Source organism: Doryrhamphus excisus, chromosome 5, assembly GCF_030265055.1.
Source record: "Doryrhamphus excisus isolate RoL2022-K1 chromosome 5, RoL_Dexc_1.0, whole genome shotgun sequence".
Classification (NCBI taxonomy): Eukaryota; Metazoa; Chordata; class Actinopteri; order Syngnathiformes; family Syngnathidae; genus Doryrhamphus; species Doryrhamphus excisus.
In genome coordinates, this window is record NC_080470.1 from 22,113,549 (window position 1) to 22,137,182 (window position 23,634).

At 40.0% G+C, this 23,634-nt stretch overlaps 1 protein-coding gene across 2 annotated transcripts in view; it reads left to right on the forward strand.

The window, feature by feature from the left end:
- oca2 (oculocutaneous albinism II) overlaps window positions 1-23,634 on the forward strand; it is a 49,348-nt gene that overhangs the window by 13,284 nt on the left and 12,430 nt on the right. For both annotated transcript variants that reach the window (XM_058074142.1, XM_058074143.1), the window contains exons 7-21: window positions 1,243-1,437; window positions 1,990-2,047; window positions 2,178-2,250; window positions 2,335-2,492; window positions 2,572-2,654; window positions 3,539-3,692; window positions 5,651-5,722; window positions 5,799-5,864; window positions 8,710-8,766; window positions 13,348-13,472; window positions 13,975-14,113; window positions 17,706-17,838; window positions 19,757-19,904; window positions 21,322-21,379; window positions 21,507-21,615. In XM_058074142.1, the coding sequence (XP_057930125.1) occupies window positions 1,243-1,437; window positions 1,990-2,047; window positions 2,178-2,250; window positions 2,335-2,492; window positions 2,572-2,654; window positions 3,539-3,692; window positions 5,651-5,722; window positions 5,799-5,864; window positions 8,710-8,766; window positions 13,348-13,472; window positions 13,975-14,113; window positions 17,706-17,838; window positions 19,757-19,904; window positions 21,322-21,379; window positions 21,507-21,615 (1,628 nt within the window). The remainder of the gene's footprint in view (window positions 1-1,242; window positions 1,438-1,989; window positions 2,048-2,177; window positions 2,251-2,334; window positions 2,493-2,571; window positions 2,655-3,538; window positions 3,693-5,650; window positions 5,723-5,798; window positions 5,865-8,709; window positions 8,767-13,347; window positions 13,473-13,974; window positions 14,114-17,705; window positions 17,839-19,756; window positions 19,905-21,321; window positions 21,380-21,506; window positions 21,616-23,634) is intronic.

Here is a 23,634-nt window from a genome sequence, read left to right on the forward strand (position 1 = left end):
TCATTAGTAATGCTAAGTGTCATAATTAATATACATAGGCCAACATGGTTCATAATGTGGCCATATTTCCAGCTGAAGGGAATTTATGATTCATCTTGGCACTGGAAATGACACGAGGAAGTAGCAAAAGATTGCAATATGACACTGAATTAATTATCCAACATGTATAGTAGATTACAATGGGCTAGATCAGGGGTCTCAAACACGTGGCCCGCGGGCCAAATGTGGCCCGCAGGACACTAGTTTGAGGCCCCCGCCTTGATATGAAAGTTTAATGTTAGTGCGCCCCTTGCAAGTTTGATATGGATGCTGTATGGTATCATGTACCCAGAAAAAATTATTACGTTTGATTAATGTTCATGTTAAAGGTTAAATAACTGTTAATAGTTATCCTCCCTATCCGTGTGGAAGTGGTGAGTTTTTGACTGATTTAAGTTTAAAGGAAATAACTTGAAGGCTACCGTTTAGGTCGCTAGCGCTCTAGTTTGCGAGTTAGCATGTGTCTCAAGACCCTGCAGTTGTGCAATATGTTGTAAATAAAAAGAGTATAAATGTGACTATAGTCGTGTTTTGTCATGTCTACAGGGCTCTAATAATGCTTTGTTCATTTTAATCTGTAAAAAATAATTTTTCTACCCACCAACTATATGTGGTTTCTTAATTTTTTATTATTTGTTGTTTTATTATTATATTTATTTATTTACTGATTGATTGATTTTCTTTATTCTTGATTTGTTTGTTTATTTTTCATCTTATTTTGTGTAGAAAAATATAAAGTAAGATATTTGTGAACAGTGGAATGTTTTATCAGAGCTTTTCTTGTAGAAAATCGGAACCAAAGCAAAGTTTTTTTAATTTTTTTGGTTTAGGGTTAGGTCATTTTTCTGTTTTTAATAAATGCGTTTTGTTTTTTTTTTGAAAACCTGATGCGGCCCAGTCTCACCCAGACCCGAGCTCCAGTGGCCCCCAAGTAAATTGAGTTTGAGACCCCTGTGCTAGATTATTTATTTATATTTATAATTTTTTTTAATTACAATGTTTTTCCCCCTCATAAATTCAGTATCATCCAAAAGACATCAGCTATTTGAAGTGATACATACTATAAGCAGACGATGCCCTAATGGCTACATTGTGGCCGTTTACAGCAATGCATTTGTAATGTTTCTTGTTTTTACGGAAACTAATAATACCATATAGTGACATATAGGTTAGAAATGTTGGCTTTTTTTGCTTCCTTCCCAGCATAACCTACATGACCGTACACAACCCCAGCTTCTACGGAGGGGAGGAGCCCTGGGACAGCAGCGCCATGGACCTGGAGAGGAGGTACCGGCTGGGCAGCGAGGTCACCAGCCTGTCCTTGCTACGCTCCAACTCGTCGGACAAGAGCGACATAGAGCACCTCAGCTTCAGCTTCAAACTCACCAGCAGTATGAAGTCAGTTCTCCACTATATGGACGTCCCCACAGTTGTAGTACATTCTTGTTGTCGTGTATTGTGTACAGTAATAGATCCAATTTCTATGCCGCTTATCCTTACTTTGCTCTAAATGTGTTCCGGTGCCGGGGGAGCTGAGAGCGGGGCAGACAGGAAGTGAAAATGGGCCTTCAGAGTTGAGTTTTTATGAAGGTCACAACAATAGCCTTAGTGTTTTTTAGCGAATATTGTGCTGTTGTGAGACCATTCAAAGCTGCAATAAAAGGCAAAATTGTTTCAGTAACATTAGTGGCTACATACTACACATCATCACAACGTCTTTGAATGCATCGTCTGGAAGCCTAAGTTGTATTTTAGTTCATTTAGCCATCTTTGTGTGTGAAAATGCTTCATTTAGGCCAAATGTAATATGCATATTTCTTGACTAGTAATAGATGGTATTCAGTCACACAACAGTATGATTTATTAATTAGTATATTTTTTAAAAACCGTGATAGCTTAAAGCTACAAAATTGGCGTGGGGATTACTACGTGTGTTTGTTGTGTTTGCAGATGCTGCTTCAAAGTGTCCAGAGTGGCAACCATCTTCACGATTGTGGTTCTCTGCAGTGTAAGTATCAGCATCAGCATCAGCATCATTCCATGATGTCATTTCTTCACTAATCACGCAATAAGCTCTACTATACGGCTGAGTTGAAGGACGCTAATTAGGAAATACAATCACTTTGTTGCGGTTCTAGCTGTTCTTCAGCATGTATCCAGATCGAGACAACCCTTGGAGAATGCTGGCCGTCTCTTCCACCGACAGTTTCTGTATCCGCTTGGACGTGAATGTCGTGTCAAATCAAATGTGAAAACACTAAAAGAAATGTTCTCTTAACGGACGGCGGCGCACAGCGATGAACCTGACAGATTTTCGAGACAACGCTCTGTTGAAGCTACAGGTGGGAGGACCTTTCACTGGAGGGATGGTGGACCTCACCAGCCAGGAGTACATCCTCATACAGGTAGAGCAGACGGATCCACCTGGTCAGCGGAGGAGGAGGACTCAGCAGGTAGAAAGAAACATTTTCAACACACAGGAGGTGTTTTTGGTTTTCAAAAGTTGTTTACTGGATGTTGTTTGGCCTGCAGGTGATTTACAACTGGACTATTCCTCTGCACAGCGAGCGAAGTGACCAGGTGGTGCTGACCAAAACCTTTGAGATGCTCAGCAGGTACACCGTCTATAACAGGGGTGCTCACACTTTTTCAGCATACGAGCTACTTTTAAAATGACCGAGTCAAAATGATCTACCCACTACAAAAATGCAAAACATCTATTTATTTTCAAATGTATTTGTACGTACAATGTATGTTGATGTACCTTACATAACCAAATGAGCCAATATTGCAAAACACACATAATTAACATTTTTTGTAATTACCTCCACATTACTCCACATTTCCCTTCTTTGGTACTGCGATGGTAGAATGGCATATGAGGCAAACGCACTTCAAAAAAGACATTGTGAAAAAAAGGTCCACCTCCCATTCCGTATGGAAGTGATATGTTTTTGCCTTTTTACTTGGTCCAGCTCCTTCACTCATTTTAGTGACCATAAACTTTAGCGAGGGCTTAAAATCTCGCAATTCGCCGACTAGCTTAGCACTTTGCATCGTTGTTTACGCATGAGCGGTGACCTAAAGGTCAAAATTCAGTTGTCATCTGATTGGTTGTTCTGTATGTCAATCAAGTAACGGGGATGGATGATAGGCTGACATCGTAAGTTCTGCTGCACTTAGAGACGTTGTTTGATTTGATTGGTCGCCCGAAGGGCAACATTCAGTTGTCATCTGAATGGCTGCCCTGTATATCAATCAAGTGACGGCATTGATGCGAGGATGATATTTTTTTAATGTCACGCCGCGATCGACCAGCGATCGACCAGTACCACCTCCGCGATCGACCGGTAGATCGCGATCGACTTAATGAGCACCCCTGGTCTATAACATTCTCACCCAAAACACCCAAAAAGAAAGTACTCACTTAATAAAATTGTCATACTGCTGTGATAGATAAATAAACAACTATAAAATAGGAGTTCCTTTCCCCACACAGCGACCCCATCATCATCAGTGTCCAGGCCTTCATGAGGGACAATGAGGTGGTGCCGCTGTCCATGACGCACCAGTCGCTCTACGTCAGCGTGGAGACTCAGGTGGCCATCGCTGGAATCATCCTGACGGGCGTCTACGTTCTTATCATCTTTGAGGTATGTGTACTGTCAGCTCTCCGTGGTTTCTCGCAGGATTGCAATCTATCTATGGCGGTGGGACAACCTCATCATCTCATTTTCAGCAAAAAAACACAGGAAATGCGTTTAGAATACGAATGAAATCTCTCCTTTTCGGAGCTCATTTTTTTGTTGCGATCCAAATGTATTTGTGGGAATACATTTTGAGAAACGCTGATTCTTCAGTTCTTTTATTGTCTATGTGAGGTCCACATGGTAAAGAGTACGGGTTTCCAAAGTGCGGCTCAGTGGTCGTTTGTGGCCCGACCTCTTTTTGTATTAGCGACACATTCTAAGAACTTAATTTAACAAGAAAGGAAAAATCTGTAGTAATTTTACAAGAATAAAGTCAATATTTTAAAGTGGACCTATTATGCTCATTTTGGACCCTTTGTATTGGGTTGTGGACTCATATAGAGCAGCTACACACAATAAGCAGCACAGAAAAGTTTCTAGATCTTCCAGAATCTGCACCTATTCCAGCTGTATTTCCTTGGATTTCCAAAACGGTCTGTTTTAATTTATTCCACCCACAGCCTGCCTCCGGGCACGCCCACTCAGCTGTGATTGGTCCACTCAGCTTGTACAGCTTGTACCCGGTAACACGCTTGTAAGGAAGTTTGGCTGACTGTGATGTCACAGTAAGCCAGTATTAGAAAAAACTTGCTGAAACCAAGCTTTCAGAGTTCTAACTACATTTATAGGTCAGAAAAGTGGAAAAAGAATAATAGGTCCCCTTTTACAGAGGCAAGCACCTCTGCAGGTCTGAGGCGGACCATGGCTGGAATATATGAAAACAAACTGTTTTTGAAATCCAATGCAGATGGAATAGTTGCAGATTCTGGAATATATAAAAAGTTTTCTGTGCTGGTTATTGTGCGTGGCTGCTCTATAGGAGTCCACAACTCAATACAAAGGGAAGAAAATGAGCATAATAGGCCCTCTTTAAATTGTGTCAAGCAGACTAGCTCATATGAATATCAAATGTAATCAAACCCTGGGTATCACCCTGCAGCCAGTGCTTCTCAAATGATGCAGGGAGGACTTTCAGTATTCGTGAAGATCTGCCAACTTGTCTGAATTTGTGCAGTTTGAATATGATTGTATGCTTCACTGCTTTCCATCTTGTTGCTTATTGCTGATTTCAATTGGGATTTGAGTCCGTACTGTACAGATAAATAAACAGATATTGTCACTTTCTCTGTAGTATTTCAAATCGGCGGTGGGGGTATGTGAAAATATTTGTCCCCCAGTGGGGGCATGACAGAAAGTACTTAGGAACCACTCCCCTACAACACACTTGATTCTGCATTTAAATTGCATTTAAAGAAAACGGGACTAAATTCCCAAGTGTGTGGCCTTTATGCTCATGAATGAACATAAGAGGCTTATTTTTAAGTTAAATAAAACTGCACCGGGCTGTACAGCGATTAAGTGGTTAGCACACAGGCCTCACAGCTAAGATGTTACCGTATTTGCTGTCATGTTAACCCTAATACCTGAGGTAATTCATACATTTTCATTCATTTTCTACCGCTTATCCTCACAAGGGTCGTGGGGGTGCTGGCGCCTATTCCATCTGTCTTCGGGCGAGAGGCGGGGTACACCCTGGACTGGTGGCCAGCCAATCACAGGGCACATATACTAGACAAACAACCATTCACACTCACATTCATACCTATGTATAATTTGGAGTTGCCAATTAATGAACTAATTAATGTGGGAGGAAACCGGAGTACCCGGAGAAAACCTACGCATGCACAGGGAGAACATGCAAACGCCACACAGAGATGGCGGAGAGTCAGCCCTACCTGATGTAATTACGCCAGCAAACTGTGGCTGCGATCGATGTTGTAGTGGGTAATAATGTGTTAACATAATAAATGAATATATGGGAAGTTTAAAGCAACCTTCTGTCGTCTGCTTGGACTTTTCAGATCGTCCATCGCGCTCTGGCCGCCATGTTGGGCTCATTGGCCGCCTTGGCTGCATTGGCCATCATTGGCGACGTGAGTCCATATGTGACTAGATTGGTCGCTAGTTCCCATCACATCTTTTGACGGTCTGTTGGTTGTCGTCCTGCAGAGACCCAGTCTGGTCACGGTGGTGGAGTGGATCGACTACGAGACTCTGGCTCTCCTCTTTGGCATGGTGAGATGAAATTGACAAGGATGATGCATCTCAATTTTCATTCCTATGAGATTTGTGGCATGTCAGACCTTGTCTCCATGGATACAAACATGTCCTGCTTGGTTTGGTGTGAACCTGGCAAGCACCTCTGCAGGTCTGCTTATTAAAAACTAAAATTAGACCGTGCAGGCTGAAATCATGGGGAAATGTCTCCTTGGTGCGCTTTGTGGTGTCCTACACGAACTGACTCAACTCATGAGGTCATGTCTCCAGCTACTGAAACCACTAACAATAGACATAGTATATGTCATAGTATTCTATAATGGAGCCAGAATGGAGGTTATTTCATTCATGCCCGAAAAAGTCAAATAACATACATATATATGCCCATGAGTCTTTTGTCTCATGTAGTAAATCTGTCCAAACAAGATTAGCTCCAGATTTGTAGTCCGACCAGTAGCCTCTCGGACCATGCAGTATTTTATTGTAAAGTGCAAGCGCTTTCTCGCATGGCAACAGGATTTAAATTGGATAAAAGCGCAGACATTGCATAAAAAAGGCCATTCCACATGTTTGCACATGTGTGCATACGTAAAAATGCCCTTTCGATGAGTAACCTTCTGCACGCTGCACGCCTCCATGCTTGTCCTGCGTTACTACAGCGTGCTAATACATGGGAGAGATGCATGCTGAGCTCTTATCCAATGTTCTTAAAACTGGACTTCAGTCATCATCTGTGCAAAAAATATCTTTGGGATCGGCCGTTTGGGCGAACCAAACATATAACAGTATTATTTATGGTACGCCATCCAAAACCCTCAACAAACTACAATATATTCAGGACTCAGCTGCTCGCCTCCTCACCTCCACCCGCTCCTGTGAACACATTACCCCGGTCCTTAAAAATCTCCACCGTCCCCCAACGTATCCATTTCAAAGTCCTTCTCATCACTTACAAAGCTCTCCACAATCTGACCCCCTCCATACCTCACAGACCTCCTCCATCCACACAATCCCCCGCGTCCCCTTCGCTCCTCAGACTCTAACCTCCTGGCACTCCCCTGTAAGACCAAGCTCTGAACCTGGGGAGACAGAGCCTTCTCCATTGCTACCCCCACTCTCTGGAACTCTTTGCCCCATTCACTCCTTCAAAAAACACCTGTTTAAATCCGTTTTTAATGTCTAACTTTTTATACCTGACTGCTGCGCCCCGCACCGCCCGCTTTTAGCCTTGTTTTAGCTCTGAATGAATGTATGGATATTGTATTTTAATGCATCGTTTACTTTGTTTTTACTCAACTCTATTTTTATTTCTTTTTCTCTACTGTAAAGCGTCTTTGAGTACTCTGAAAAGCGCTATACAAATAAAATGTATTATTATTATAAATTATCTTTGGCAGCAAATTAGTTATTATGCAATCAGATCAATGTGCAGGAGTTGGCTTCATTTAAGAAAAAATATTATACAGTAAACCTCGGATATATCGGACTCGGATATATCGGAAATTCGCTCACAACGGACAGATAAAAAAGAACCGATTTTTCTGTAATGCATTTCCAATAAAAATTCATTGCATATATCGGATTTTTTATAACGGATTTCGCCTATTTCGGACAAAATCTCCAGTCCCGTTCCAATGCATTTCCATTAAATTTCCCTCGCATATATCGGATGGCCGCATCGTGGCGCTCCGATTCGCCGAATCGTGACAGGCCGCTATACAAAGTCGTTTGCAGCGTTCCCTGCGCGTCCAGGTACATTGGAAACATAGTCAAGGAAGTGCCTTTTTATAACGGATAAAATCCGATTTACGCATATACCGGATATAAATCCGATATATGCGTAAAACGGACATTTTCCGGTATACGCATATAACGGATTTCGCTTATATCGGACAAAACCAGTGGGAACAATTGAATCCGATATATCCGAGGTTTACTGTATATTCCACTGCCCAAATATTGGCCTATCTCAGGCAGCACACCAAGGTAGGTGAAAGTCACAGGACTGTAGTGGTGGGCAAAACCATTCATTTCAGTGAACCGTATCATTCTGGTTCAGTCAATAAAAAGATCCGTTCATTTTGTTCATTTTGTTCATTTTGTTCATTTTGTTCATTTTGTTCATTTTGTTCATTTTGTTCATTTCGTTCATTTCGTTCATTTCGTCGTTAGCCGTGTTGACTCCGTTCACTCATGTTCACATTCGTTCCGACTCAACTGTCGGTCATGAATGAACGGCCGACGAGTCGGTCAATTTCTCGGTCTCGGTCTTTCAGTCAGCTAACCTCACCTACCCACAGAGCGAGGTGAGACGATAAGACACGGATAAGACACGCAAGCACGCAGATATTCCCGCCCTGCAAAAGGAACCGTGAACTGACTCTCCAGCCAATCAAAAAAACAGCATTTGCAACTGAACGGACAGAACGGGTATTTTATGGGCGTTCACAAGAGAAAAGAGCTAGTTCTTTTGACCCGTTCGTTCATGACCAACACACCACTACAGGGCTGGAGCTAATAAGAGTGAGTTTTTAGCGTAATTGTATTGTTTATACATTTTATTTCCTGGGGACGCAAATGGCAGCAATCTGGTGGAATGGCCCAATTCTGTCTGTCCAATGAAAAGCTTATATTTCTGTGAAAACGCAAAGAAAATATGTTGTTTTTTGGGTTACAAAACGTAGAGATGCATGCTTTCGGGACAATAGAACGATACAATTATGTAATGTCATGTAATATGCAGTATAGAAATATTGTTCTTTGGATTACAGTAAAGCAAATGTAAATCCTGGAAAGGATAAAAATGGCAAATGAAGCCGTCGTCTTCACTCTAAAAATGTGCTTTTGTGATATTTTCTTCCAGATGGTGCTGGTGGCCATTTTTTCCGAGACGGGTTTCTTCGATTACTGTGCCGTGAAGGTGCGTAAGTGACACTGAAATTGAGCTGTTTGTGAAATGAGCGCCGTCGTGACAGATCCCATGGACGATTCGAGGTGACCCGAGCAAAGCGGTGCCGAGCCAGACAATCTCATTAGTTCCCTTTTCTGCTTCATTTTGTTAAGTGGAGAAGCTGGTCAGAAGTAGGTCAGCCGGTGTTTGCCACAGGACTGCAATCAATTTGTGGCCGTGGTGGGTTGCTGGGTTGCATCATCGGACATACACGCAGTTGAAAGGCTTTCTTTCCAGGCATGAGTTTCACACAGATGTCTTTGAGCGTGAAATGATGGGGTGGTGACCTTTTTGGGTCACAGTGTTTCAAGGTCAGCGTGACATCACAGGTGATGTGGCTTGCTGAACCTTTTAGTGAGTGGGATGTGGGGGGCTTGAGTGTAAATTGAGTTTGAGTGTAATTCTCCTAGCGGCATACGGGAATATGATGCGGCTCCTCCAGTGGAGCACTCCTTCATCTCCCGTGTGGGTCAAGCATGTGCGTCATCTCTAGCAAGTCTCGCTTTTAATCCCAAATATTCTCTCTTGTGACGGAGGTGAGTGGGGCCATCTTTCTTTAGACGTTGCCGAGCGCAACACAGTCTCATCAAATCTAAAGTGCAAGGAAAATGAGGGCCGACTCTCCGAATAAAGACCACTTGGCTGTTCGTGGACGTCTTTTTGATATTCAAGGTAGCCTCAGCAAGGGAGGCACATGCGTTTTAACATGGAACAAGTTTAGACAGTGCTTGGTTGGATTTGGACTGTACCTAATGTAGTGACCATTGAGAGTACAGTTAATTGGCTTCAGACACGACTTTGTGAACTCCTCATTTATAAATTGAATATTTTCAAAGTTGGAGCACAAAAAGCCTGTTTACGACCTGGTAAATATGGTACCTAATTAGAGCCCTCAAAAAATGGAATAACACCCCTATAATCACCATTACACTTCTATTACCTAATATAGTAGACACAATAAGAGATAATCTGTGATTGCCCAGTATACTCTTGCGACTCTAATGAGATTAAGTGACATGTAGGAGATAATTACAACTTGTGTTGCTGTAAATGTGTTCCAGAGTGGGACAGGAAGTGACATCAGAGCTTCTGAGTTGGGTTTTAGTTTGCCGTGGGTTAACGTCTTAGGGATTATTGCGCCCGCTGTGAGATCATATCCACCATAAATTGAATATTTTGGTGTAAATTTCCATAATAAATTGAATATTTTTGTATTTAGAGCTTAGAAAACCTGTTGATGCCTGTTTATTAGAGCACTCTAGACATGATATAACATCCCTACAATCACTTTTACACTCCTATTACCCAATATAGTACACCCTATGTTCACAAATGGGCAACACGGGCCCCAAGAGGTACACAGATTACCGTAGGGCAGGGGTCTCAAACTCAATTTACCTGGGGGCCACTGGAGCTAGGGTCTGGGCAAGGCTGGGCCGCATCAGGTTTTCCAAAAAAAAAAAACTGCATTTATTAAAAACAGAAAAATATACATATATATAACTTTTTCAGTGCTTTGGTTCCGATTTTCTACAAGAAAAGCTCTGATAAAACATTCCACTGTTCTCAAATATTTTACTTATTATTTTTCTGCACAAAATAAGATGAAAAATAAATGAACAAATCAAGAATAAAGAAAATCAATCAATCAGTAATAAATAAATATAATAATAATAATAAAACGGCAAATAATAAAAACTTAAGAAACCACATCCTTTCCTTTAAACGTAAATAGCCAAAAACTTACCACTTCCACACGGATAGGGAGGATAACTATTAACAGTTATTTAACCTTTAACATGAACATTAATCAAACGTAATAATTTTTTCTGGGTACATGATACCATACAGCATCCATATCAAACTTGCGCGGGCCGCACTAACATTAAACTTTCATATCAAGGTGGGGGCCTCAAACTAGTGTCCTGCAGGCCACATTTGGCCCATGGGCCGTGTGTTTGAGACCCCTGCCGTAGGGAGTATGTGAATAAAAATGAAAAACTGCTTGACTACATTGTCACCGAATACTGACATTTACGTAATGCACTCGAACGCCTCATATGAACAGCCACAGCCGGTAGTCCAGTGCGGAAGAAAGGTGACAACATGAACACTTGGAGCTAATGATACGTTTGTCATCTGCATTTGAAGGATCCTTGGAGCTTTTTGTACACCGCAATGACATCATGCACCCTGCAAAGGATGCAGACCCTGTAATGGGACACAGTTCTGGGATCGCAGCTGGACTGTTAAGGTTGTCTTAGAAGACCATTTGCCCTCCGAACAGTGGGGGAGGTCTGTGACACCACCTTTCCCCCCCACATACAATGCTGCCCTTTCATCCCTTCTGAAAAGATTCAATCATTTAGCCTCTAACAAATAAACAAGGAAAGGCCATCTTGGTTTCAGGTGAGTCCATGACCATCAGTACATCTGAATGGGAAGCTAACAAAGCTGATACCACCCAAACCACCATGTTGGAGGCCCCACTCCATTCTATCTTGTGCGTGTGTTATCTAGCACATACATGTTGCAGTATAGATCCAGGAAAGAGTTGAAAATATTCCATTCCTAACCTAATTTCCTAAGCTTATATGGTAGCCCGTTTCTGCCACTGGAAGAAACAATAATCCCAATGGTAAATCGTAATTCTAAAATAAAAAAAAAATCCAAACTATCAGCTAAGAAATTCATGATTATGAGATAATGTTCTGAGTGCCATGTGATGAATGCTGCAGTGAACATGCACTGTTCATATTTCATCATTTTGACTTTTTATCTCATAATTATGACTTTAATTATGACTCTCATCTTATCATTTTTACTTTTTGTGTCAATAGTTTTGATTTTCTTGTCTCATAATTATGACCTTTTATCTCGGGTTATCAATTATGATGTGTCATCTCATTATTTAGATGAGTTTTTATGTCATAACGACAACCTTTATCTTGTAATTTAGACTTTTTATCTCATAATTATGATATTTTATCTCACTATTTAGACGGTTTTACGTTATAACGACAACCTTTATCTTGTAATTTAGACTTTTTATCTCATAATTATGATATTTTATCTCATTATTTAGACGTTTTTTATGTTATAACGAGAACCTTTATCTTGTAATTTAGACTTTTTATCTCATAATTATGATATTTTATCTCACTATTTAGACGGTTTTACGTTATAACGACAACCTTTATCTTGTAATTTTGACTTTTTATCTCATAATTATGATATTTTATCTCATTATTTAGACATTTTTATGTTATAACGACAACCTTTATCTTGTAATTTTGACTTTTTATCCCATAGTTATGATATTTTATCTCATTATTTAGACGTTTTTATGTTATAACGACAACCTTTATCTTGTAATTTTGACTTTTTATCTCATAATTATGATATTTTATCTCATTATTTAGACGTTTTTATGTTATAACGACAACCTTTATCTTGTAATTTTGACTTTTTATCCCATAGTTATGATATTTTATCTCATTATTTAGATGTTTTTATGTTATAACGACAACCTTTATCTTGTAATTTTGACTTTTTATCTCATAATTATGATATTTTATCTCATTATTTAGACGTTTTTATGTTATAACGAGAACCTTTATCTTGTAATTTAGATTTTTTAATCTCATAATTATGACTTTCTCATCTCATCATTTTTACTTTTTGTGTCATAGTTTTGTCTTTCTTGTCTCCTAATTATGACCTTTTATCTCCGAATTTTGACCTTTGTTCTCATAATAATGATGTTTTATCTCCTAATTTAGACAGTTTTGATCTCATAATGTCAACCTTTATTTGAAAATTTGTCACAATTTTCCCACAATTATGACTTTCTTGTTAATTATAATTATGATCTTTTATCTCAGAATTTCAACTTTTTACTCATAATTTATAATTATGATGGTTTACCTCCTAATTTTTTGTCAGAGTTATGACTTTCCTATCTCATGATTACGACTTTTTATCTTGTAGTTTTGACTTTCTTGTTTTGTTTAGACTTTTTATGATGACTTTTATCTTTTAATTTACCTTGACTTTTAATTTTAACCTCGTGATTGTGAAGTTTCATCTCGTAATTTCGGACTTTTTATTTAAATGAATAAATTTCAAAACTTTCTTATATTATGACATTTTAGGTCATAATTTCATATTTATTTATCTCATGATTATGACGTTTACATTGAAATTTCAACTTTTTATCTCATAATTTGGACTTTTTGTCTCATAGTTTTAACTTTCTTATCTCATAATTGAGACTATTCATTTCTATTTCTATCACATGATTGTGACTTTTTATCTCATGATTATGACTTTGTTATATTATGACGTTTTATGTCATAATTTCATCTTTTTCATCTCATAATTATGACTTTATTAGCTCATCTTATAATTCTGACTTATCACTGGGATATTTTTGTTTGTCTCGGTGGCGGAAAGAGGGTTCCGTACATGAAGGACCCTGGCATGTTTACATTTACACAATTCCCTTTTGACACTCGAGTCCTGGTGATGATACTTCTTTCCGCCCCACAGGCTTACCGCCTCTCCAAAGGCCGGGTGTGGCCCATGATCATCATCCTCTGTCTCATTGCCGCCATCCTCTCAGCCTTCCTGGACAATGTCACCACCATGATGCTTTTCACGCCTGTGACCATCAGGTGTGGATTCTTCATCATCCTTGTTGTTCTGCTCGTCCCCTTTTCTTTTCATTCTTTCCATTTTAGCACTGCTCAAAGAACAAGGCTTATATCTTTGCATGACTTTTTCTATGTGGTCAGGTCAGCAAGCATTCTCTCCCAGAGACAATTTGTTTCTCCATTTCACTCCCTGCAAGCCTTTCGAGCGTGCAATTCCACAGTGTACCACAGCCAGCTGCAATCCCTCACTCTGACTGGGCCAAACTATTTCTGTGTATTATTGTCTTCTCAACTTTTGTTTCTAGGTCACAGATAACAAAAAAAAAAAAAGTGTGTCTTATGTTGTCTGCGGGCCGGCGGGGAGCACATCCTGCACGGCCCTGACATTAATAGACCCGTGTGTTTTGTGCCCACGTTTACGTTTTTAGGCCTGTTTATTTTTATGATTAGATTTTTCTTGGATTTCTCCCACAGCCGCTGCGACTTCATCTGTGCTGAAGGGCTTTTCTGTGTCATAATGCAGGTTATGCGAGGTGCTCAATCTGGACCCCAGACATGTCCTGATTGCGGAAGTAATCTTCACCAACATCGGAGGCGCCGCCACAGCTGTCGGCGACCCACCAAATGTGATTATCGTGTCAAATCAGGACCTGCGCAGAGAAGTAAGTGCACTCGCTCTGCTCTGTGGCAAAACAAGGTGTCAGTTTCACACATGAAGCACTTACATCACTCTTCACCCATTGTTTTTATGGCGTTCATGGAACATCTTTCTTCATCTTTCTTGCCGACATAACCCTTTAGGCCAGGGGTCTCAAACATGCGGCCCGCAGGACACTAGTTTGAGGCCCCCGCCTTGATATGAAAGTTTAATGTTAGTGCGGCCTGCGCAAGTTTGATATGGATGCTGTATGGTATCATGTACCCAGAAAAAATTATTACGTTTGATTAATGTTCATGTTAAAGGTTAAATAACTGTTAATAGTTATCCTCCCTATCCGTGTGGAAGTGGTAAGTTTTTGGCTATTTAAGTTTAAAGGAAATAACTCGAAGGCTACCGTTTAGGTCGCTAGCTCTCTAGTTTGCGAGTTAGCATGTGTCTCAAGACCCTGCAGTTGCGCAATATGTTGTAAATAAAAAGAGTATAAATGTGACTATAGTCGTGTTTTGTCATGTCTACAGGGCTCTAATAATGCTTTGTTCATTTTAATCTGTAAAAAATAATTTGTCTACCCACCAACTATATGTGGTTTCTTAAGTTTTTATTATTTGCCGTTTTAGTATTATTATTATATTTATTTATTACTGATTGATTGATTTTCTTTATTCTTGATTTGTTTATTTTTCATCTTATTTTGTGCAGAAAAAAATTAAGTATTAATTATTTCAGTACAGTGGAATGTAATTGGTTGTCTGTGTAGCATTATAGAGTGTGCATACAGGGAGCATCTTAGCATCTTACCTGCATGCATGCAAATTACAAGCTCACTGATGTCTGGAAATGCTCACAGTGGTCTACCCAAGTGTTTTAAACATGGGTTGTCCCGCAAAAAACTGCAAAAAACGACATTTCTACTAGTGATGTTGTAGAAAAGCTACATTACCACTCTTTGAGTTTATACACAGTAAATCAGTCTCCAGCCAGTAGCTCATGAGCTACCAGGAGCTCCTAACCAGTTTTGAAGTCGTGCTCCGAAGGCTTATTCACTTATTATCAACTCGTATACCCACAAAATTAGAAAGCGGGTTTCGGCAGTAGTCTGGAAGTCCTTGGGAGCGCTTGGGAGTGTGACCAATCACAGCAAAGTGAGCGTTCCTGAAGGTGAGCCATTGGTGGAATACATTTTACATTTTACACGTTTTGGAAATCCCAAGCAGTTGGAATAGGTGCAGATTCTGGAAGATCTGAAACGTTTTCTGTGCTGGTTATTGTACATAGTTCCTCTATAGGAGTCCACAACTCAATACAAAGGGGAAAAAATGATCATAATAGGTCGTCTTTAAATTCAGTGTTGTTTGTTGCAACATGTGAAAGTGGGTTTCGGCAGTCGTCTGGAAGTCCTGGGGAGCGCTTGGGAGTGTGACCAATCACAGCAAAGTGAGCATTCCTGAAGGCGAGCCATGGGTGGAATACATTTAAACCAACCGTTTTGGAAATCCCAAGCAGCTGGAATAGGTGCAGATTCTGGAAGATCTGAAACGTTTTCTGTGCTGGTTATTGTGCATAGCTGCTCTACAGGAGTCCACAACTCAATATAAAGGGGAAAAAATGATCATAATAGGTCGTCTTTAAATTCAGCGTAGTTTGTTGCAACATGTGATGATTAAAAATGTCATCACGGGTGGGACAAGCAATTTTCTTTGAGTGTGTTTTCGTTGAGAGGTTTATGCAAGCCCGAGTAAGGACTGGTATTTAGGCTGAGGTGTACACTTGATAAATGGAGGCACGCCGGTAGTAAAAATCAATTTGTGCATCAGCACAGCTGTCATAAATCTCCAGAATTAAAGCTGTCAAAACTTTTTTCCCATGCAAGTTCCACCATCCCATTTGGTTTCCTGCAAGTTGGATTTATCAGATAGCTTTGTTCCGGCAGAAATGCTACCAAATCGTTGCTGTTCTCCGACTCAGCAGGAGCATCACCAAACAACAACCTCGCCCTCCGAGCAGCTTGGCGTGTCATCTGCTCAAGTCGCTTGACATTTTGGCCTTTTGCGCGGCGGCGGCAGTGGCAGTATCCGCTCTGTTGATTCCAGCAAATCAAGCTCGGCCGGCCCCCACCGTCTAGTTTGTCTTGGCGCCGCTCCCCCACCCCACTGACAGAAGCGCGGGGACTCTCGTTCGGTCATGGCCGGCCTCTGATAAGGACAGCTTGTGTGTGCATGCATGGTTTGCTCGCCTGTTTGTTTGCTTGTTCTGTCATGGGGATTTTTTGGGGCGGAATCCAGAGATAGACGCGGCGGCCCAGCTGTGTGTGTGTGAGTGTGTGTGCGTTGTTTAGGCCACTCAGCTACATCCGAGTGTCCTTGTATTTGGGTTTGTAACAAGAGCAAGGTAGCACGCTGAATACAAAACCTGCAGCCCACTTTGGATTTATCATCTGGTGACCCCCAGCAGCAGTCACACGCCACAGAAGAAGGGTGTCCCAAGTTCCTTTTATTGGCCCACTGCACATAAAAATAGAATTCAACAAGAAAAGCAAAAAACAAAACAAAACCGACAACAGCAAAAATGGAAAAAAACTGTAGTAATTTTCCAAGAATAAAGACTTTTTTTAATGTTGTAATATTATGGCAAACAAACAAAACAACAAATGATATTGTTTTGGAAAATTAGGTTGTGGAAAAGTTACACATTTACGACAATATAGTGTAAATATTGTGGGAATAAAATCATAATTATGAGAAGAACATGTACAAGTGTACAAATACAAGAACAGCAGAAATGGAAATAAATCCCAGCTGGAATTTAGCAAGAATAAATTCCAAAGATTTAGGGGAAAAAAGTCATAAACAGAGTCTCAATTTTAAAAGAAAAAGGTTTTTAAAGAATAATTTTTAAAATTTTAATATCATGAGAAAGAAACACAACAATATACATTTGTTTTGGGAAAATTATGTTGGCTAAAAAGGTATGATATAATGAAATAAAGTCAAAATATTATTGGAATAATATATAATATAATATATATATAATATAATATTATGAATAATATTATAATATGAATAATATTATGAAAAGAACATTTCATTCATTCATTTTCTACCGCTTTTTCCTCACGAGGGTTGCGGGGGTGCTGGAGCCTATCCCAGCTGTCTTTCGGTGAGAGGCAGGGTACACCCTGGACTGTTCACCAGCCAATCAGAGGGCACATATAGACAAACAACCATTCACACTCACATTCATACCTATGGACAATTTGGAGTGGTCAATTAACCTAGCATGTTTTTGGAATGTGGGAGGAAACCGGAGTACCCGGAGAAAACCCACGCATGCAAACTCCACACAGAAATGGCCGAGGGTGGAATTGAACCCTGGTCTCCTAGCTGTGAGGTCTGCACTTTAACCACTCGACTGCCGTGCTGCCCTGAAAAGAACATTTATGATTTTTTAAGAAAAAGTTTTTCTTAAAAAAAATATTTTGAATAATGTATAAAATGTATAATATATAAAAACACATATAAAAAAAGACGTGGGGCGTCTCATCCGATCAACACACAAACAAAGTGATGGAGGTTGTCACATTTTGTGTCTCGCAGGGAATTGACTTTGCCAGCTTCACGGGCTACATGTTCCTGGGGATTGTCCTGGTCCTCCTCACCTCCTTTCCCTGCCTGCGGATGCTCTACTGGAATAAGAAGCTCTACAACAAAGAGTCAATTGAAATAGTTGGTGAGTTGTGTACTTTTTTGTGCATGTGTGAGTTTCTTGGCATGCCCTCTGTGACACAACGTTCTATGCATGCGTCAATCAAGTGAAGCAAGTACCCGATTTACAATGTGTTGCACATGTAGTTGACGTTTTTGTGTAAACAAATTGACTACCCAATTCACACAAGTTTCTGCACATGCACTCTGTGACGATTGACTCAAACGACTCCAGTACCCGTTGAGTTTCTGTTCATGTGCTTTGTCACCGGTAACTCGAATGAATTGAGTACTCAGTTGCACATGTGAAATTTCTTCACATGTGATTTGTGAATGGTGACTCCAACGAGTACTCGATTCACAGCTAAGTTGCACATGTGCGAGTTTCTGTTCATGCATTCTGTGATGAGCAGGGTTGAGTACCCGATTCTTGTTGAACTTGTTGCACATGTGAAGTTTCTGTACACGTGATTTGTGGTAACTCCAATAAATCAAGTACTAGATTTGATTAGATTAGATTAGATTCAACTTTATTGTTATTGCTCATGTCACTGGTACAGGGCAACAAAATGCAGTTAGCATCCAACCAGAAGTGCAATTTTTATAAGTACATTAGTATGGACAGATCTATGTAAATAAAACTATACAGGCTATGACTATAATACAGTGAGGATATGTACAGGGGTATAAATGACTATAATATGGCTATTGTAGATTATACAGATTATAAACAGTATGGGTATGACAATATATAATAACAGTAATATATACAGTATTGCAATGGAGTGACTAGAGTATGGAAATGACTATAATATGGCTATTGTAGATTATACAGATTATAAACAGTATGGATATGACAATATATAATAACAGTAATATATACAGTATTGCAGTGAAGTGACTAGAGTAGAGTATGGTTATTGCAGATTATATAAATTATAAACAGTATGATCAACGAATCAACAGATAGTATATGTACAATAGTGCAATAGTACAATAGTGCAATGAAGTGATGGGGGAGGGCATAGGTCAGCGGGGGGATGTACGTAGTGGAATGGGTGGGCAATGGGGGGCAGAGTTCAGCAAGGAGACAGCTGTTGGGAAAAAGCTGTTCCTGAACCTGGTGGTTCTTCTAGAGTCACCACTGGTTCCGCATGGTCATGTTTTGTGAATGTGATCTGCGTGAGATGACTCAAACGACCAAGTAGTCAACTCTCAACTTGTGTGGGTTTCTGTAATGGGCGACTCAAACGACCTTAGTACTCAATACCTGATTCACAACTCGTTGAGAACGCTTTGTGACGGGTACCTCAAACGACCCGAGTACTCAATTCAAACAGTGACTGATAAGAACTGAATTTAGGGAAAGGAATAGAGTTTCCCATCAGTAGTAAGTTGGAACCCAACATAAGGATCCTGCTGTCAGGATCATGAACATGTGTGAACATGCGGCTGGTCAAGTCCACCCACAAAGCAGCGACATCTAAGAGGGACATTAGTGTTTAACACACAGTTGCCCCGCTAAGAGGAACCTCAACAGGGTATCAATAAACTCAGTTTGAGAAGCAAGTTCGATCGTCTCACAGGGTTGCTGTGAGTTTGTGTTGAGAATTGGACCGACTATAAATCCTCTTGGCTTGACTGGCTCAGAAGCACCCACCATTGTCTGGTAATTGTAAAGATTTCTTACCAGAATAGCTCCTACTGAGGTCACCTAGCAACATCTCAGTGAAAGGACGACCACCGACTGATTCCAACACTGACGTCCACTTCCCTCAGGGCGTATGTTGGCCTCAACGCTCGTCGCCATGCTGCATTAGTCCCTCTGTGGGGCTCGCTGCTTATTTAGCAGAACGATCTTAATGTCCTCTGTCACACGTAGCCGCTGTTAACGCTCCCACCCCCACCACCACAACTCCCCTCACAGTCCTGTTTCGTTGTAGAACTTAAGCACGAGATCCTGGTTTGGAGACAGACGGCGCAGCGCATCAACCCCGCCAGCCGGGAAGAGACTGCTGTCAAATGCCTCTTGATGCAGAAAGTCCTCAACCTGGAAAGTCTGCTCCGCAAGATGATGAAAACCTTCCAGAGGTGCAACACAACTCAGATAATACAAAAAAAAAAGAAAATCCTAATCCTTCTATCACAGTTTTTCAAAAATATCTTGGTGAATAAATGATGGTGTTGAGGGGATGGAGTATTTTCAAGCTTAAAAATGGCTAAAAGAAGTAAATTACAAATACAAGCTCGTCATATAATACAAGCTATGAAAACGAGCTTGTCAACCCATAGGAAATTGAAGGAGGTCATTCCCCAATATAACAGTCTAAAGTCATCGCACAGCAACTTAACACTCCAAAGGTATACTTAATAAATATACAGACATGTACCAATACACTGCACTGCAATGCTGGCTCTGTCCACCACAGGGAGCCAGAGCCTTTTTTCTCATACTAATACGACTTTATACTTTCTTTTCATATTTCAACTCTGTTCTACTAAAATGATTTTTTTCCTTTGTTGTTTTTAGTATTTGTATTTTATTATTTCCAGAAATTTTGTTCTAGTAATATTTTGACTTTATTCCCATTATTATTATTATAACTTTTCCCCAACCTCATGTTCCAAAAATTACAACTTTTTTTTTGTTTGTTTCTCATAATATCACAACTTTAAAAAACAACAAATTTTTTCTGTGTTTTTTTTTGTTTTTTCCCTGTGTTTTCTGTGTTTTTGGTCTGTTTTTGTACTTTGAAAATGACTTTTGAATTTTTCCTCATACGAAACAACATTCTAACATTAATAGTACAACTTTCTTTGTTAATATTTTGACTTTATTCATGTAAAGTGATTGATATTTGAATTTTTTTTTTAGGTTTTCTTCTTAACTCATTCTTTACCAAAGGAGTATTTAAATGTTTTTTTTTCAACCCGGCTGCTCGCTCCCAAAGAGGTGATGATGCAACTCCACAATATAAGAGAGCATGTTTGGTGTAGTTTGAAGCTGGAAAAATGTCTACAAAGTGGCAGAAGTGCATTTTATAAGAGCTCGGCGTCGCAACAACCAGGAAATGAAAAGTTGCGTGAAGGAGGTTATACATTGAAGGGCGCATGAAAACGCGTACACACACAGTTCAGTTGCAAATGTGAAAAATAGTCGATAGTGTAAGAAGTGTCTATTTTCATGTAAAACAGCAATTTTGTAAGCTAACCTATATTTTACTGCTGATTACTAAAGAGCGGAAAAAGGTAGAAACAAAGTCTAATCTTTCTTCTGGTATATATCATGTCTATATACCCCAACACAATATTCTGTGTGCCTTAAAAAATATCAGCCAAAATCATCAAAATTTTGAAAATTTTTTTAGAATATGTCGTGGGTCAATAAAAAAAAAAAATGTGCCCTTGGGCTGCACTTTGAACACCCTTGATATACAAGGTTGTTAAATAAAATAAAATGAAAATTACTCCTGCTCATTAACAATATGAAATGAAATGTGTTTGACAGACAAATTTCTCAAGAGGACAAGAACTGGGAGCAAAATATTCAAGAACTGCAAAAGAAGGTATTTTTTTTTTGTTACACTTGACCTCAGATAGCAGCCAGCTATGGCAGTCGATGTTATCTCCATAATGAAGTCTTTCAAAGTTCCCCTGCCGACGTCCCTTTCCTTTTTCTTTTGTCTCCCCCAGCACAGAATAACTGACAAGGTGCTCTTGGTGAAGTGCGTATCCGTCCTCGGCGTGGTCATATTCATGTTCTTTGTCAACTCCTTCGTTCCCAGCATTCATCTGGAACTGGGTAAGTGCAGCGCGAGCTAATTGTTGAGGCTCGCCCCCCCCGCAGGGTGCTGTTGCCACCATGGCATTTTCATTTAGGCAAATAATGATCCGGCTGGTTGGGGTAGACGGAGCAGCCTGTGGAGCTGTCAAATTTCACATATTCCCGCACCGCACATGCTTATGGCACCTGACAGTATCACACAATAGGCACAAATGTAGGAGCTGAAAAGGCAGAGAATATGGCACAATTGAAATTGAATTTGTATGTATCATGCAGAGCCGGCTGGCCAATTTCAGTCGGTCGCGGGTATTTGCCTGGAAAAAAAAAAGAACATCGTCCCTTTTCATGATGATGATGATTATTACTACAATTATTATTATGTTATTATGGTGCCTGTTGTGAGATAAATAATTGTAAAATAATAAAAGCCTGTCTTTGGCCATCAAATCTGGTGAGTGTTAATAGTGACACCTAGAGGCTAGTATAAGCTACAGTTCAACATCTTGTATTGCCTTAAATGGGACCTATTATACTCATTTTATGGCCCTTTGTTTTGAGTTATGGACTACTATAGAGCAGCTACACACAATAACCCACACAGAAAGCTTTCTTGTAGGTCCAGAATCTGCACCTATTTAGCTGTATTTCTTTTGATTTCGTGCTTCCGTGATTTCGTTGATAATAAACACCAATTTATCTTTTTAAAATGTCGGCTTTTAACATACATATGTGTTGGATGTGGGCGGCACGGCGGTCGAGTGGTTAGCGCGCAAACCTCACAGCTAGGAGACCAGGGTTCAGTTCTACCCTCGGCCATCTCTGTGTGGAGTTTGCATTTTTACCTTTTCCCACATTCCAAAAACATGCTAGGTTAATCGGCGACTCCAAATTGTCCATAGGTATGAATGTGAGTGTGAATGGTTGTTTGTCCAGACTTCTGACTCTTCCACACCAGATGGTGGCATCTTTAGAAGTTGGAAACAAATTGGGCTTTCCTGTACAAGCCATTTCTAGCAATGTAAATAGAGATGCAGAGCGTATCTGCTTTACAGCCACGCCCATATAAGGAAGTCCACTCCTCTGTGACATCACAAAGGGGCAGTTTTACCACGCCTTTTGAAACGGAGCGTTTTGAGCCACCCCAAATTTTTTTCAGGGCTCACTTCCAAATGCACAAAACTCATTATCTGAAACTTTGGCATTGTTTAACACAAGAATATAACATTCTAACTACATTTATAGGTCACAAAAGTGGAAAAAGCATAATAGGGAAACTGCACTTTTTTTTTATTTTGTCCATCATTCACAATCCTTATGTGAAACATGAACACATATTTATTTCCCTTTTCTGTGCATTACAACATGAGAAAACGAGTTAATATGAGCTTGCTAACAATGGACGTCGTGTGAAATACCTAATTTGACACTAAAGCCCTCACAAAAAAAAACTAAAAAAAACGCCAACATTGTGCCATTGACATAACTGACTATTTATATTTTGACATTATTCTTGTAAAATTACTGCAGAACTGCACTTTGGTTACCTCAGGTTTAAAGTAAGACTGTGGTCTTGGTTTTGGAGCCGGTGTTGACTTTACCAGTGCCTATTTTTCCTGAAAGGTTTGTTGAAATTGTAATTGAAGAAATAATAACACTACAGTTGAAGGTCAATTGACTGATGTAATAAAGGTTCTTGTGCTTTTATCATGTTTTTGACATGGGGGGGGGGGGGGGGGTATTTCTGGTCTGTCTGGTCCTGTTGCTTGTGATGCATTTGTTACTGTCATTGAGCAGAGTCTGCGTGCCCGCCCCTCTGGTAATCAAACATGCTCAGCTAATTACTGAGTGCTGCTCGGGCCGTCTCTGCATGACATTTGTTTAATGGGAATGACCCCACAGCACTGTGCCAGGGGACCACCAATCCCCCCGCCCCCTACCCCACACCTCAGTCTTTTCAATTACACCTGTTTTAAAAAGATGGGCTTCATTAAAATCTCATTAAGGCTACACAGCAAGTTGTAATTGTTTGTTGCTGGT